This window comes from Arvicola amphibius, chromosome 17 (assembly GCF_903992535.2).
Source record: "Arvicola amphibius chromosome 17, mArvAmp1.2, whole genome shotgun sequence".
Taxonomy (NCBI): Eukaryota; Metazoa; Chordata; class Mammalia; order Rodentia; family Cricetidae; genus Arvicola; species Arvicola amphibius.
Window position 1 is genome coordinate 23,063,947 of NC_052063.2, and position 17,206 is coordinate 23,081,152.

Genomic DNA, 17,206 nt, shown 5'->3' on the forward strand with positions numbered 1-17,206 from the left:
ATATTTCACTTCAACTTCATATTTCAGTTTTGTCCCTCAGAATTCTTCATTTCTTTCATGTTTGGGTCAAATGACTTAAATGGAATTTTAACATTTGGTCACCTGTTCAGAACCATTTCTCACTGTGATATCTAAAGATAATGTCAATTTCTACTCAATTAAAACATGAAATTTTTCTCTCAAATTTTCTTTTGTTGCTCCATAAGTATACCTTTCCAACTCATTATAAGTAAGAGTTCTTCCTCTGACTAATTCCTAATTACTGACAGCTTCGCATTCCCGAGTGTGTGAAGTCATTTCAAAAGGAGAAGGGTGAGATAAGGAAGCCTCTGCATGCTTCAGGAAATTTTGAATTCTGAGAATACCAACTAAGTAATTTTATCATTCCTATCCAGAGTACATGGAAAATGCAACTCCATTCTCATTAGCAATGACCTTGTAAACAGAGTCTGGTTGTTTCCCGACAGCCCAGACCCAAATAATCACTCAGAAACCATATTAATTATAGCACTGTTCGGCCAATTTCTCAGGTGTATTTCTAGCTAGCTCCTACATCTTAAATCAACCATTTCTACTATTTTATATTTTATCACAAGGCTCGTGGTTTGTTACTTCTTGCTTCTTGGGCAGCTACACAGAGTCTCCCTGACTTTCCCTACTCTCTCGTTCCACCTCTCCCTGCCATAGGCCAAAGCAGCTTTATTCATTAACCAATAAAAGCAACCTAAATACAGAAGGACCTCCCACATCAGACCTCATGGCATTCCTTCTGCTATCACAGAAGAATAAATAAAGCATCTCTTTAAATATTTAAACAATAACTACCTGTTAAGCCTTTTGTTCCCTTAATCAGCAAACCATACTTTTAAAATTGTGAAGAGCAAGCAAGGCTGTGATTCATTTTATTTTTAAATAAGGTGTAGCCATAGTTTTCACAGCAAATTAAAACATTCTTGGACCACCTCTGATCTCATGTCCTCCACATTTCAATTCAACACTGAGATATCAACAGTGGCTTACTACATACTCTGGAAAGTGTTTTTCCACGCATTGTTCTCCAATCAGCCTCTAGCTGAGACCAGCCTCATTTCCTGCAGAGAAGAGAACTCTGCTGCATTTTAAAAGTCAATCTCTATGTACTCTATGCCACAAAAGAAATTTCAAACTCTAATCATAATTATAATATAATTATGTATTATATTATAATATATCATAAGAATAATGATTCTTCTAATCATAGGCAAGAGAAAAAATGATATCTTCCAGTGAAATTTGATACAACTTTCACTCATAAAACATGTAGATCACTGGTGCACATATAAAAGACTTCCTATGAACGACTGGTGGAGATGAAATGAAAGAGACCAGAAGTCTGAATTGGGCTCCAAATGAAAAAGGAAACAGTCAAGTAAGACAAAAGATCTGAAAACATTGCTTTCTCTCAGTAGGCAACTCAGTAGGGGTGACAGCCAGCTGTTATCAAAACAGTTTCCTTCTTCTCTAAGGCACACAGCTGAGCCATGTTTCCTTGCCTCCTGCAGGTAGCTGTGGCCCTAAAAGTACTCTGAATATGAGTATAAGTGGAAAGGAGCTGCAAAACTTCCAGGGCTGACAAAGACAAATTATTCTCCCGCTGTGCTTTCTTCACCACCATTGCTGTTGTCAATTTAATGGTAATGATCAGGGCGATATTGGAAACCTGATTAGATAAGAGCAGAATTATCAAAATTCTTATTCTCTAAATAATTTGGGCTGACGTTCGTCATGTGATGATCAGAAACATCAGGGACAGAGCCAACAAGGAAACTCAGTGACTGCATTTGCTGCTGAAGCCTGAGAACCTGACTTGAGTTACTTGGACTCACTTTGGTGGTATGAACCTGACTCGTGAGTTGTCCTCTGACCTCTACAGTGTACCATGGCATGTGTTTACACACACACACACACACACACACACACACACACACACATACAGAATTAGTAAGTGAAATGTAATGAGAGAAAACACCAGGACCATTTGACAAGAAAAAGAAATAAGCTTCTTTGCCTCAGGGTTAAGATTTTTGAGATTCTTGAAATACAAATAAGTGTTAGCTAACATAATTAGAAATCTGGAAAATAGGGGATTGTTTTGTGGGTTCGGATGTTTATAATAGCTATCATATGCAGAACTCTGGGTGTATGTGTATATATGCACATATATAGATTTGTGTTTAAATATACATGCATACTGTTAGCTCATTGAAAAAACTGAATGCTCAAAATTGTAATTTCTAGTACAAGCGTGGGGTCTCTCATATTATATTTATTAATTCTCTCTGCCTCTGTGTCTGTGTGTATGCACATTTTGTAGCATATGTGTGGAAATCAGAGGACAATCTGTGGTATATTCTCTTCTTCATCAAAACACCAGGCATTGGAATCCACCACAGTTTGGTGGAAGGTGCTTTTACCTGCTAAGCCTTCTCACCTACCCAGGATTAGTTTATTTTTTATTTTTTATTTTTATTTTTGAGACAGGGTTTCTCAGTAGGTTTTGATGCCTTTCCTGGAACTAGCTCTTGTAGACCAGGCTGGCCTCGAACTCATGATGATCCACCTGCCTCTGCCTCCCGAGTGCTGGGATTAAAGGCATGCGCCACCACCGCCCAGCCAGCATTAGTTTTAATAGAAATGTCCTGTTGATTACAATACTCATCATCCTCTGACTAAGCCAAGTTGTTCAGGTTGTCCAAACACCTTAAGAATTTTAGAATCACAAATTATTATTTTTGAAATATGAAAGGAAACAGAAGAAAAGATCACACTATTTTAAAGTTGAAAAACATCAACAGAGAATAAAAACTATAAACTCTGGTACTGTAGAAAGAGCCAAAATGATAAATGCATCTGCTGTCAAACCTGATTTTAGATCCTAGGTCCCCACATGATGGGGACATAACCGACAGCTGCGAGTTGTCCTCTGAACTCCACATGTTCACCATTGCATACATGAACCCACACACATACACACAAAACAGAAACAAACAAAACGTAATCAGAACTTCAAAAACCCTTCCACTCTGAAATGATTTCCCCTGCAATTAAACTGAAAGCTCTTGATTGAATAAGGCCACAAAGTACTTATTCCTCAGGGCAGTACGAACCAGCCAGACCCAAACCAGAAAATACAAGTAGTTCATCATAACTCCTGTCTCCTCATACCCTAAGTATCTATGAAATCTGTTACTTAGGAACATGTAAGATTATTATTAAAGCTACTAAGGCCATATCTATTTCTCTAGACCAGGGGTTCCCAACCTTCCTAATGCTATGACCCATTAATACAGTTCCTTATGCTGGGGCCACTTTCAAGTATAAAATTATTTTTATTTCTATTTCATAACTGTAAGTTTGCTACTGTTATGAACCATAATGTAAATATATTTCCAATGGTCTCAGACAACCCCTGTGAAAGAGGTGATCGAAACCCACAGGGGTCATGTCTTATAGATTGAGAACCACTGCTCTAGATGAACAGCAGAGAAACTTAAAAGCTTATCAAAGGAATATTTAAATTTAGCAGGAAAATGGATGGAGCTAGAAAACATTATTTTGAGTGAGGCAACCCAGACACAGAAAGACAATTATTACATGCACTCACTCATAAGTGGTTTTTAAACATAAAGCAAAGAAAACCAGCCTAAACAACCACAAAGAACTTAGACAACAATGAGGACCCTAAGTGAGACTTATATAGATAAAATCTAAATGGGAAATAGAGAAAGACAAGATCTCCTGAGTAAATTGGAAGCATGGGGACCTTGAGGGAGGACTGAAGGGGGGAGGGGAAAGGAGGAAGGAGAGCAGAGAGAAAAATGTAGAGCTCAATAAAAGTAAAAAAGAGGAACCTTTAGTATTTTTGCTTACTACAAAGGAGCAGAAGAGGCCCTGACACATCACAAATCATCTGAGTATTAATGACCCAGGTATCATCTATGTCCCCTTCACAGCTAGCATATCCTCACGCACCCCTCCTGGACAATAATGTTGCCACACTGAGGGCCACTTACCCACTGTTGATGTCATCAGCTCTCAGACTCTTTCCTAGGATGTCCCCGTCACTCATGTATCCACCAACATCCACTTCAGAAGACACGTCCAGGTCACTGCTTGCTTTCTCACTCATATCTATTTGTGACATGTTTCCCAGACGAGAGACAGCGGCTCGGCGGAGAGGTGTTGTATACATGAACCTGGAGGGGTCCGTGTGGATGAACCGGCTGGTACCGCTTCGAGGGTATCCAGCACCCATGGAGGGGGCATCTCCAGCCTGAAGACGAGGACATGCCTGACCCAGTCTCCAGGTCATGGGAGTAGGTCGGCTTGTCAGGTTGGGGATGGTCCTTCCATTTACTTCCGTTGTCACGGTAGTATCAAATGTTGTCTCCAGGGTGCTGTAAAAAAATGAAGAGATAACTAGACTTTGGTTCACTAAGACCAAGATACAAGATGACAGGAAAGGCTAGAGTTGAGTGACTCTGGCTAGAAGCTCATCGCTTTTATGAATGTGAACGGTGCACAGGTTCAATTGTCTCTGCAGATGTCAAAATGTAGGAAGTCATACTGATTCAAAGTGATTGCTTTCAAAAGAGAGGCTGCCAGTACATTTTAGACTAACCAAGTATTGTTTCACTCTTGAAAAGTAAAAGGCAGAAATTCATCCATCTTCAGATACTCAGACCCATGCAAGAATTTTGCTGCCGGTATGCTTGCCTAGATCCCTGGGAGCCCCCTTCTAGCGGTCTGGAGGACACGACAAATGTCTCACTAGAAACAGTTGTGGTTGACTAGCTAATTCAGTCTAACAACAAAGTTCTATAGGAGACAAGAGAGAGAGAAGAGTAAAGTACCTGACATGTCTCAGCCGAAGGATTAATAAAACTGATCACCATGTACTAACTGAGGAAGAAAACAATAAACAATACCAAATTTCTTCTCTGCATCCTAAGAGGAGTCAACTGTTGTATTATAGTTTTTCCTTATTCCTTCTAGTACCTATGACTTATCTGGGTCCCACGAAGACTGGACATGGTCTCTTCCAAGTTCTGCCTCAGATCCGCTATGTTCTTGACCGTGCGCATTCTTCTTGTTTCAGGGTCTTCCCCTGGAAATGAGCGTAAGAAATTCACTGTTGATGGCACGGTCTGTGCAAGGACAGATGTTTACACAGATGAGCAATATAAGCCCCTCTACTTTAAAACACAAAGATAGGTAGAAAATTCCAGATAACTCTTATCATCTAAAAGTTGTAATTCATTTTTACAACCACAACACATTTAGTATCATAAATAAAAATTCTGAAGTTTTAAAACTACAATAATACTCATAAGTCTATGATCATAGTCATTACAACATTTTAGACAATTGGAAATGCAGTGTATAGAACTTCCAGCCGCTGGAGTGAATTTTAAAGTTTAAAATTATTTGGAAATTATGATTTTAACAATTACCGATTTTCTTCCTTCCTTCCTTCCTTCCTTCCTTCCTTCCTTCCTTCCTTCCCTCCCTCCCTCCTTCCTTCCTTCCTTTCTCTTTCTCTCTCTCTTTCTTTCTTTCTTTCTTTCTTTCTTTCTTTCTTTCTTTCTCTCTCTCCCTTCCTTCCTTCCTTCCTTCCTTTCTTTCTTTCTTTCTTTCTTTCTTTCTTTCTTTCTTTCTTTCTTTCTTTCTTTCTTTCTTTCTTTTTCCAATAGGGTTTTTCTGTAGCTTTGGAGCCTGTCCTGGAACTAGCTCTTGTACACCAGGCTGACCTTGAACTCATAGAGATCAGTCTGCCTCTGTCTCTCAAGTGCTGGGATTAAAGGTTTGTGCCACCACTGCCCAGCAATTACCCATTTTCAAGCACATCTGGTGTAGCTGAAATGCACTTTCTTATCTAGCATTATACATGGACAGTAAAGAATGCTGAGACGCCTTCTCTCACAGAAACTTCTCTGTTTGTCTTATTAGACTAATGGACCAAGATTCACCACACTGGGCAGCTTTATTTTTAGTTACCTTAACATTTTGCATAGGAAACTAAATATCCATATGGGGACATCACAGTTTTAGCACAGCCATAGGTATCCAAACCTAAACATGTCTTTCTAATATGCATGGAACAAGAAGATCTGATCGTGTGGTAACCACAGGTGCTCCACATAAACACCCATCTTTTGCGTGCAGAAGAGTCATTAAACAATGTTTATGGTTACAAATTGGCAGAGGAAGGAAGATGGGTGTACTATAGTGGCAGAACAAGTTTGCACTCCCACCAACAGTAGGTGAATGCTCCCCTTTTCCACATCCTTGCTAGCATGAGCTGTCATTTGTTTTATTGATATGAGCCATTCTTACAGGTACAAGAATGAAATATAAAAGTAGTTTTGATTTGCATTTTTTCTCATGACTAAGGAGCAGCATTGGGCGGGTGGGAGAGTTTAGGGGAGATCTGGGAGGAGATAAGAGAGGGAAAACAGTGATCAGAATATATTATACCAGTTTTCAATTTTAAAAGGGAGAGATAAGGAAAGGAGAGAGAAAGGAAGAAAAGAAGTATGATGGATGGATTAATAGGAAAAGTGAAGGAGAGAACTGGGAGGAGCAACAAATGGGAGAGCATAGAAAGACAAAAGAAAGTGGAAAAAGAGAATTACATTATGAATAGCATCATGCAGACAAGTCACACATGCTTACACACACACACACACACACACACACACACACACACACACACACACACATTCTGTTTTAACGTTCTAGGTACCAATTCATTTTACTAATATACTTCCTTAGTACTCAGACCAAATTTCAAAAAGAAAGCACACATATAAATTCTGTCTCTTTAATTACAGTTGTAGAGTTGATGAGGGGGTGCCAGAAATCCATCTATGGAACTGACCTGTGACTCCCATGGGACAGGTACATCTATTTCACCGTCATCTGCAAGACTGGAAAGCTCTCTACCTCTCTCCTCCCAACATTACCAAGGTCTGATGAAGAATGTATTTTTGAGGAATGAACCGCAACTATTGAAAGCTCTACTCGGTGGACCCAAAGGCTCTGAAATCAATTGAACAAACTTGCACTATTCTGAGGCAACCCTCAAATCATGAAAGACTACTTCTGTTTCCTTTACCATCTGTCTCAGGCACACATTACCACTTTGTTCACTACCCCTCGGCCTGGATGTCAGCCCACACAGCCCCTATTCTGCTGCCAGGCGGCAAACTTGCTGCCACTCATTTACAAATGATTGGTACAACTAACAGCAGCATTATTATTCCAAATTGAGCTTATATTATATTGCTTCACTAAAAGAAACATACTTTAAGAAACAGGAAAAAAAGTAAGACTGGACTCATAAATGTGGCAAAAACATTCCCACGTGAATTTGAACTATGCAATCTCTAATCCTATAAATTAACATTCTCAGAAACTAGGACTGTTTCTAAGACCCAAGATGCCAACCATATCCTCTCTAGGAATGACATGCATGATCCCCGTTAATATGATATAGTGTGGTTGAGAAGTGGCCCCTGAGAAGTTCCCTTTCCTCTTCTAGGCAATGTGCTACAACTTTGCGGAATAAGAAAAACGGGGGCTTGCCGAGAAAAATTTAAAGAGCGATGAAAGAATATAATTATAGCCAAAGGAAAGGCAGAAGCAGCAGACTGGGACTAAAACAGTGAGGAAGTTTAAAGATGAAGATACACTGGAGACAGGAGGGGGGATGTGTGGCGACCACCGGGGGAGAGCAGGTGCAAAGCACTGGCCTGAAACATGCTTGTGGGCTACAACAGTACCTGCTACCTGTCCCTGACCCAATTGCAGTCAGGCTGTATCTTAACCCTTTGTCAAATAGTCCAATATTGGAATGGATATTTAAGTTATTGCCCATATGTTTTAGTAATAATTTTAAGACCTATTATTAGCAGCAGTTTGCTTCCATGAATGTTTTCCCTATCTATATACTTTTGGTAGTTCAAAAGGAGTGTTTGATTCATGGATCCTTTCAGGTGAATGAATTTGGGGCCTATTTATGTGTTTCTCTCAAGTATCAGAACTGCAATATTTCCCTTTCTCCCTCCTTTGATTTTATCCTAATGAGTTTCACGCATGACACCATGCCACTCCTGGCTCAGACAGATGGATCTCTGCCCTCTGACACTTACACACCAAACCATCTCTGCTGCCTCGTTCATTGCATGAAGGATACCGAACAAAGCAAAATGCATTGCTTAAATAATTGCAGTGGCCATGAAAGGCAAGATAAAAACTAAGTGTGTTTATAATTCCCCAAGGATTGGCTGCACAGTCTGGAAAGCCCTGCAAAGTAGTATTCAAATGTAGGGGAGTAGAAAGGCCCAATCAAAAGGATGCATGCATCTAACTGTTTAGCAAATAAAGAAAAGTTATAACAACAACAGATGCAAAAATTTACTTAAACACTAAAGTGCTTCATTTCTTCCCATTGACCTACTCTCAAAGCCAACTATTATTCCCAAGGGAGTCTTCTCATCTTTGCCAAGCACTGTGGCAGGGACTTCCATACATTTTTTAAAATTACATATTCTCTAATCTACTTGAATCCTCAACCTGGCACAAAATGCTCTCCAACAGCTTCCAGGACAGCAGGCTCAATGTAAAACAAAACTGAGCATTTAATTTGGGTAGTGTGCCCTTGCTGTGTATGATATACATTATAATTAACAATGTCACACTACCATCTTTTAATGGAAATCAACTTGTGTATGTGTGAAATCTGATTTTATATAGCTAGATCCTTCATAGATTTCATTTTGTATACATTGTTATTAAAGGCTATCTATTTTTTGAAAAGTAACCCCAATTTTGTGAATGACCCCACCCATGATTTTTAGATTAAATCTTCAAACTTATCTTTATAATGTTGACATTTAGTAGGTTAAAAAATATGGTTGTTGGTCACAGAGTGGCATTTAAAGTACTGTCCTACACATTTTGAGCACAGATCCTTGCCAATTCTAATTTATTAGGATACTCAATAGTAAAAAGTTGAACTCATGAGACCTTGGCCATAGCTAACTTATGAGAGGCCATTTTGAGTCAGAGGCAGAACCTTGTCAAGAGCACAGCAGAAATTTTATAAATTTCAAGCATCATAATCTAGGGAATTTCCTTGTCACACTTGATATGGAAATATGATTATTCACATCAGAACTGTATGAATGTGAACCTCCCTCCTTGCTTTCATTTTCGTGTGCTGGCACCAGTGGGTGGGAGGGGCAATCCTTATGGAGAATAAGCACGTGAATGTGATTAGCAATATCTCAGTTCAAAAATGCAGCATGGCTTAGACACTTCTATTGGGAGCATGTTCCATGACAGCAATGATCCAGGTTATTTATGCACAACAAGCAAGATTTCATATTTATATCCAGCCACATCTTGCAATAATTTAACACAGCAACCCCCAAATACTGCCTGGGGATTGTGCTCTGCTCACAGCATTGAAAATACTAACATGAAAGGTACTTAGAACAAGATAAATGCTACAATTTTACAAGCCAAAGAAGAATATTGTTTGATTCTTCAGTTCCAGAGGATCAAAAAGAGATCGGGAAATAGAGCAAAAGATACGAGGACTCAGACTTCCTCTGGTCTTTGTACTACGCAGAGCTTTCTTGATGAGAAACAGCCCATCACCCAAACCAGACAATAATGTAGAAATACACCCCTGGCGTCTGAATCCTAGGAGGATTTAGAGTCAGAAATTACTACTCTCCAAACAGTGGAATCATTACTCTTTTGAAGCCAAGCTGACATGAAAAATTAAGCCATATTTGCCTCAGCCGTCTCTCTAAACTTTCCCATTCCAAATCTGTTCCCTAAAACATCACAGGCAAGCTCATTAAACACCTTGTCCTAGGACATTCACAATGAGAATCAAAACAACCCTGCACTTAGCACCATCTGTGTGGGGGAAACAAAGAGATCACCCGGCAGGGGTAGTTGGTTTCAACTTCCAGGACACCACAGGAAGTCCTTCCTGCAAATCTGCACTGACAGAAACTATGATGTGCTCTCTGGCTTCATGTTTAGGGAGTTCTGAGGAGACTACATGATGAAAATATATGTCCGTGAAAAACCAGATGTAGAGATATGGACATTTCTTTGGGTACCCTTGTAAGGTAAGTGACAAGGGTGGCTTTTCAAGTTTCACCACAAAACCCTTCACATCTAGTTTAAGATAATGTCACTACCCACTTTGTAAAGTATGAAACAGTTAATAGTCAATCCCCTGGTTTAGTTGTAACATCCATATACAGGAGCAGATGTTCCCAGACATGAGAGGAAAGGAAGGGAAGAGGAAAGGAAGGAAGCGAGGGAAGGAGGCAGGGAGGGAAGGAGAGAGGGAGGGAAGAAACCAAGGCATGACTAGAGAGCTCAGGCCTCTGCATTCAGAAACATCAAAGAAGGGCAACCATCTATTTAGGTAACTCCAAAGCAGCAAACAAAAGCATACAGAAAATTTACCCAGGAGACCCTTCCATCTTCATTACACATGTAAGATAAGGTCACCTTGAAAGAAGTTAAACAAGACTCCGTGAAAGACTAAGTGGATAGCATGGTGACCTTTAGGACACCCTAGACTCCCCGTCAGCAATAACCTCAACTGAGACTATTTACTTTTCCCGGTTAAATTTCAAAACAGGTACTCACAGTTCTGTTTTACAAGGAGAATCATTTCAAGAAAGAAATCAAAATTCTGAGCACATATATTTCATAAGGAATTAGTTCAGAAAAATGGAAGACTCCCATGAATCCCTCCTCAGCAACCTGGACTCACCTAGTAAGTCAGTGTCAAGTGCCTGCTGCAGGTCACCCAGCATAGTGAGGATCACATCCTCATCCAGGTGAGCGGTCCCTTCCCGCAGGCAGCTTTCTCCCTCCTCAGCCGCCCAACTTCGGCTTGTGCTGCTTGGCTTGGAGGACCCGTTTTCATCTTCGGACCTGCTGTCTTCATCACTGTCCCCTTCCAACCCTCTCCTTGCGGCCCAGTCCTCCAAGTCATCAGCACAGGACTGACTGCCTCCTGCAGGCAGGAGGCTCCAGGCTCCTGAGCCACTGCCATGGTACAGCGACTGCACGGACCTAGAGAGAAACCTGGAGAGTGAGCCTCTCTCTGCATAGCTGGCTTCTCTCTGGCTAGCCTTGGCAGCGTTTCCAAACCAGTTAGAGATGCGCACAGTGGGTCTCCTCTCTCCCTCGCTGGTCAGGGAAAGGTTGGTCAGCGACTTTTGTTTCTGAAGGGAAGCTCCCTTTCTCTTGACTTCTTTACCCCGGAACACAGAGAGCTCAGCTGAGTGCTGCATGGTCCTCCCGCTTTTCCCTCTTCAATCGGACTTCATATTGTCTTTTGCCACTACAATTGTAACTGTCCCTACCCCCCTTTTTTGGTTTTAATTAGCACGTGCACTTCAACAAAAGCTCAGGCTCAGACATTCACAGGAGATTGCCGAGAGGGGGTAGACACAATCATTTCCCCACAGCTGAGCACGCCACATCGCTTCACTGATCGGGAGTACTTACAAACATTTTGCGTAAATATGTCTTAAGCAGAAAAAGAGTTCACGGAAAGACTCTGCTCCAGCTGAAAAGTAGCGCAGAAGCCAACTACGTTTTCCCGTCTTCGTCCAATCGTGTGTCTCAGCAGGATGGTGCGTCCACATTTCCCTCTAATGCTTCTGTGTTCCGAAATGCAAGGTGGTGAAGCAGCGCTGGATGTCTCTCGGTCCCGCCCCACAGCCCTGCTTCTCACTAGCCCTTCCCTAATCCAGGTCTGCAAGCCTATAATGAGCTGACACAGTGCGGTAAGTACGGCTTCCGCAGCAGAGCTCAGGGACAGCAGAAACGAAGCACCAAAGCCCAGCCCTGCTTGAGCCTCTGTCGTATTTTAGTATTCCACCTGCATCCTCAGATCTATGGTTCTCCCTGGCTGCTGCAGTGGATGCTGCTGGCTGCCATGGCAGCAAACATCCTGCTAAATTAAAACAGAGGCACGGCAGCAGCTGGCCAAGCGAGAATGCCACAGGTTTCCGAGCCAAGCCTGAACGAGAGGCTATAGGAGCATCCTATGCAATTCTAAATGACTCTCAGCCTCTCAGCCACCCAGACGCCCACACGGGAACACACATGATCTCACACACACTCTTGCACAGCACGCTCTTCCTGATTCTGAGAAAGACAGGCTAATTCTCTATAGCTGCAGGCAGCTGAAGCAGGCGGATCTGCCCTCTGAATGTCGGGATTCGTGCTGTAAAAGCACAAATCAAATTCAAGAGCTTTGCAAAGGACCTAAAAACTGGAGCCCGAATCCCTCTCCCCTCTGGCAGGTAATGTTTTAAAGGGAAAGCTATTGTCCTGCCTTTTAAAATCTTGAGATAATGCTTAAGAACAAGTTTAAATTCTAAAGATAAGGAATAAAATTCTAATGTGATAATGAAAATCAAGACTTCTTCCTTATTTCCTTCAAAAATGTAGCAGAAACAGCAACAACAACAAAAAATTTAGCCGAAGCATTTTTACTCACAGCACAGACCAAAAAAGTTTATAGTCCAGTGCAGACATAAAAGGGTGTGAAGTAAAATACACAAAGTACATTATTGTTGTATACCAAGCACTTTCTTAAGTCAACCCATAAGTCTAGCACAGTACAATTAATTCCTAATATTACATATATTGATGAATACAGAAAACTTAAAATATAAGTATCTTATTCTTTTTATCTCATATTGTGTGTGTGTGTGTGTGTGTGTGTGTGTGTGTGTGTGTATACCATACTATTAGGATGCAATCCTGATTTTTAGGAAAATTTATTTTTGCAAATATGCAGTCTATCAGAAATCACGCATCACGTGGACTGTGAGGAAGGGTATTAAAGAACAAAGTTTCTAAGGAATTTTATGTTCCCAAATATCATCTGCTAAAATGGAGGGAGGGGAAAATAATTCAACGAGATAGTCACTGTATCAGTCAATTTGCATGTAAGTCTTGATCGTCTTTGGAGTTGGCAAGTAACATGAGCTAAGAGTTTCCATTTTCACTTATAAGTCTTAGTGGGGAGAAATGTCTTATTCCCTAGCTAGATAAAACAGCACGGTAATATGCCATGCTTATTCTGTTTCACATGATGACAACATTCCTGGGAAAGATAAAGCCGGCTCGTGGTCTCACTTAGTGCAGATCGTACTTCAATCCACATTAGCAGTATGCACAATTAGAGGTAAAGAACCAACTGCTACCAAAATGATGCCATCAACGAACAGTCAGCTGTGGATGCTGATTCTCCATTCTCATACCTTAGAAACTGTGCTCATGTAATACATGTTTAAATAAAATTAATGCACATAAATGATTTCTGAAGTGGATCACTTATGCTTCAAAAACAACTTCTTTTTCAAAAACCACGTGTGTCTCCAGACGACCAGAACACGATGCAGTTCTTAAGACGCAAACATTCTGTTTCTGTGCTCCATGTTACACATACATTGTTTGACATATGGTAATGTACCCTTAGGCCTCACTGATTCACAACATGGGGAACCCTAACACTTTATAGGTCAAAGAATTGAACTTCTGCATGTATACATGAAAGCAGTAATTAGACCCTTCCCTTTCAAAGGGGTGTTTATATGCCAATCACCTTCAACAGTGGTTTTCCAGTTTTTGCTAAGAACCATTAGGAGGACTCATTAAAGTCCCATTTGCAAGGCACCGGTCCCACAACTATTCATTTAGTAGGTCTGAGAAGGTCATGACATTGCTTTTCTAATATTTTCCCCCAAGTACTGCTGGCTCTGAGACCCTGCTTTTGTGAACTGTGTGGCTGAGGTTAGTGGTTTCTAACAGAAGATGACTTTTGTTCCCCAGGAGACATTTGTGGTTCCAATGGAAGAGGGTAACATCTGAGGGCCAATGATGTTGTTAAACATCTTACACTGACAGGTCCAGAGCCCACGGAAAGGAATTATGCCCCTTCTAATGTCAGTGGTGTCAAGGTTAAGAAGCATGGCTCAAAGTGCCTTTCAAACTCACATTGCTCTTTCCTGACACTAATACGCACCCTGTACTGGTTAAAAGCTCCTGCTTAGGTATATTTTTCTCTCAGACCCACAGCAAGACCACAGCCTGGCACATATTGATCTTACAACAGAGAACAGAGATGAGCACTCTAAACAGTGGATCTCATAGTTTCTGTTCAAGAATGGACTCCTGTCATGTTTCTACTTGCATTTAATTTATCAAATCAAATTGCATGTCCCATCATAATTTTCCTGGCCCAGAAATACAGCACTCTCCTCACAGGGTAAAGACAGCAAAAGTGGGCTAAAATCAGTGAAATCGAAGAAGGAAGAAACCACAGACAAACATCATCAATAGTTTTGGAAACACATTCCAACAAAGGAAACACCAAATGGGGGTTGCCATGTTTTGTATTTATTTAAAGGTTTTACAACAAGCTTGTAATTTCAGTAGTTTTGCCCCTGGAACTACTAGATGTAAATTTATCCTGACAACTCTAGGGAGCCCACTTACATCACGACAGGCATCCATCCCTGCTTTGCTGAGTGTGTATAACACAAGGCTATTTTTATTTATGTAGATTTACACAGAGAAATGCATGTTATACATGGTGGAGGAAAAGCTTCCACACAAAGAGACTAAAAACAGTGAAAGGCAGAAAGGTGATTCATTCTAAATTTTATCAATATATAAAATAAAATATCTCCACTGTAACGTCCTGGAAAAGAAAGCTCTCAGTCTTTTGCGAGCATTGCTTTCCTATTTGGCTATTTGAGTAGAATATGTAAGCTGATTTCAATCACCCGAGCTTGATCTTCTCAGACTCCACAAACATTCAAGAAACGGGAAATTTTGATGATCATTTGCAAAGGCCTTAAATGCCAGATATTCCCTATTCTTTAATGTAGAGTTTGCACAAGCACTGCCTTTGATTAAACCTGTACGCTTGATCCTAAAATAATTCCCTGGAATGATCTACTTATTTCAATATTACTTCTTAGAAATCAGCATAGTATTTTTTATATTTAAATATATATTCCAGTTAAAAGGTTAAAAACTGCATTGAACAAATGTACACAGAGTAGATACACAGGGAAGCAGAGAGTCTTAGGCAAAAAGGGGGGGAAAAGGCCAATGTGCTCTTAAGTAGAAAGCATTCTACAATGGGATGAACATTTAATCTCAATTACAGCTGATCTTCTGGCACTTAAAAGAAATGGCCTCAGAGAAGAAATTCTCCCTTTGTCAAGGAGGATAAAAATACAAACAAAGCTAACACAATGAATCTACATGATAAATTCACCCAGAAATGTAATATCAAGATGGTGACATGAATCCTAGAGGAAGGTGCTTTGGGCACTAAGCAGATTTACTCATTGCTGTGGACTGCACAGTGCATAGTAATGCATAGAACCACTATCAGATCCAGGAAGGGCAATGGAGCTTTCTCCAGAAGAATATGACAAGCAAAGGAAATCTGCATGCTGGTCTCACAACGTTGGAGAATATTAAAAAGTCGCAAAGATTCTGCAAAGGCAAAGTGAGGCCTCTCATCTTTAATGCTTGTCTTCAAGTCTAAATTCAACTACATTAAAAGAAAATTCACAACGTTTTCTTGGAAAAGACATTTTAACCACTCCTAGTGAGCAATTACAGCAAGGAAAATTTAAACAGGTAAGCCTCCCCCTTAGTGAATTCCTCTGACCAACTTACACTGCAGTATGAACAGAGCTTGCTCCTTAGATGCATTAGAATTTTCACAGGCTATACATCACGTGGTTAATGGAACAAAGATGGGTTTGACAACTTATTAATTAACAGAAAAAGGATTCCCCTCCTCTGGGGAACATTATCAACCTTTGTAGAGGAAGGGAGAGGTAGTTTCATACCATATATTTTCCAAAAAATCTACAGATAATATAATCAAGATTATTTTGTTTTTCCATTCAAGTTTGTATTCGTTACATTCTTCATTGATGAGATAATGTTTGAGGAAGGTATTTCCGTCAGGTACAGCAGGCATAGCAAGAGCTGGAAGACACTCGTCATACAGACGTTGAGAGTCAAGAATAGAGAAGAGTTAAAGTAGGTGACTGTGAAAATGAAGGCCTGCCCCTAGTGACCTATATCCTCTGGGAGGGCTCCGCTTCCTCAAAGTCTAACAATCTCATTGAGTAGCACCACTTGCAGGGAACAAGTGTTCCAACACCAGAGTCTCATGGGGAAGTGTCATCTTGAGAAAACCACAAAATACTCAGTGCTTTCATTGAGTGCTTATCATCCTGCATGACTATGAGCCCTATTGACTGGGGTGTCATCCAAAGCCCATAGCAGCTCTCCTTTTTCTTGCATGTTCTATACACCTAAATATTATTAGGTGTCTGTGATGGCTCAAAAGAGAATGTCCCCCAAAGGGAGTGGCGCTATTAGGAGGTGTGGTCTTGTTGGAGTAGGGGTGGTTTTGTTAGAGGAAGCATGTCCCTGTGGAGGCAAGTTTTGAGGTCTCCTTTCTCAAGTTTTACTCAGTGTGGTCGTCAGTACACTTCCTGTTTCCTTCTGATCACTATGTAGCAAGCACCATGTCTTCCTGTACACCACCCTGCTCCTTGCTCTAGTGCTAGTGGACTGAACGTTGAACTGGAAGCTGCTACCTTAGTTAAATGCTTTAACAGTTGCTCTGGTCATGGTCTCTTCGCAGCAATTGAAACCTAACTAAGACAGGCTCTTTTTCATCAAGGGTCCCATTTATGTAATATTTGCATTTTATTCATTTCATGAACAGTAATTGGGTGGGAATTATGAACGCACTACACACTGGGATACACAAGTATATAAAATGGACAGAAATAGACATGGAAAGAAGGGGCTCTATTATAGATAGATCTTGAAAATATAATTATTCTACTATTTTTAAACTGCCTAGAACAATAGGGGTTTTTTGGTCTTTTTTGTTTGCAGTGTTAAAAATTCAATTTATGAATTATCACTTGATAGGCTAGTACTCTCCAACTGAGTTATATTATCAGAACAGCACTTTAGTTCTTATGGAATGGCATATACAGTGTCATCAGTATTTATTGAGCTTCTGAGATGAGACAAAACAGCAAACCATCAAATACTG

General features: G+C 40.5%; 1 protein-coding gene across 1 annotated transcript in view; it reads right to left on the reverse strand.

Moving 5' to 3' along the window:
• Window positions 1-17,206, reverse strand: part of Nav3 (neuron navigator 3) — a 583,384-nt gene that overhangs the window by 145,374 nt on the left and 420,804 nt on the right. Inside the window, exons 11-12 of the mRNA XM_038314956.1 lie at window positions 5,038-5,146; window positions 4,053-4,436 (exon numbers count right to left, since the gene is read on the reverse strand). Of these exons, the coding sequence (XP_038170884.1) occupies window positions 4,053-4,436; window positions 5,038-5,146 (493 nt within the window). The remainder of the gene's footprint in view (window positions 1-4,052; window positions 4,437-5,037; window positions 5,147-17,206) is intronic.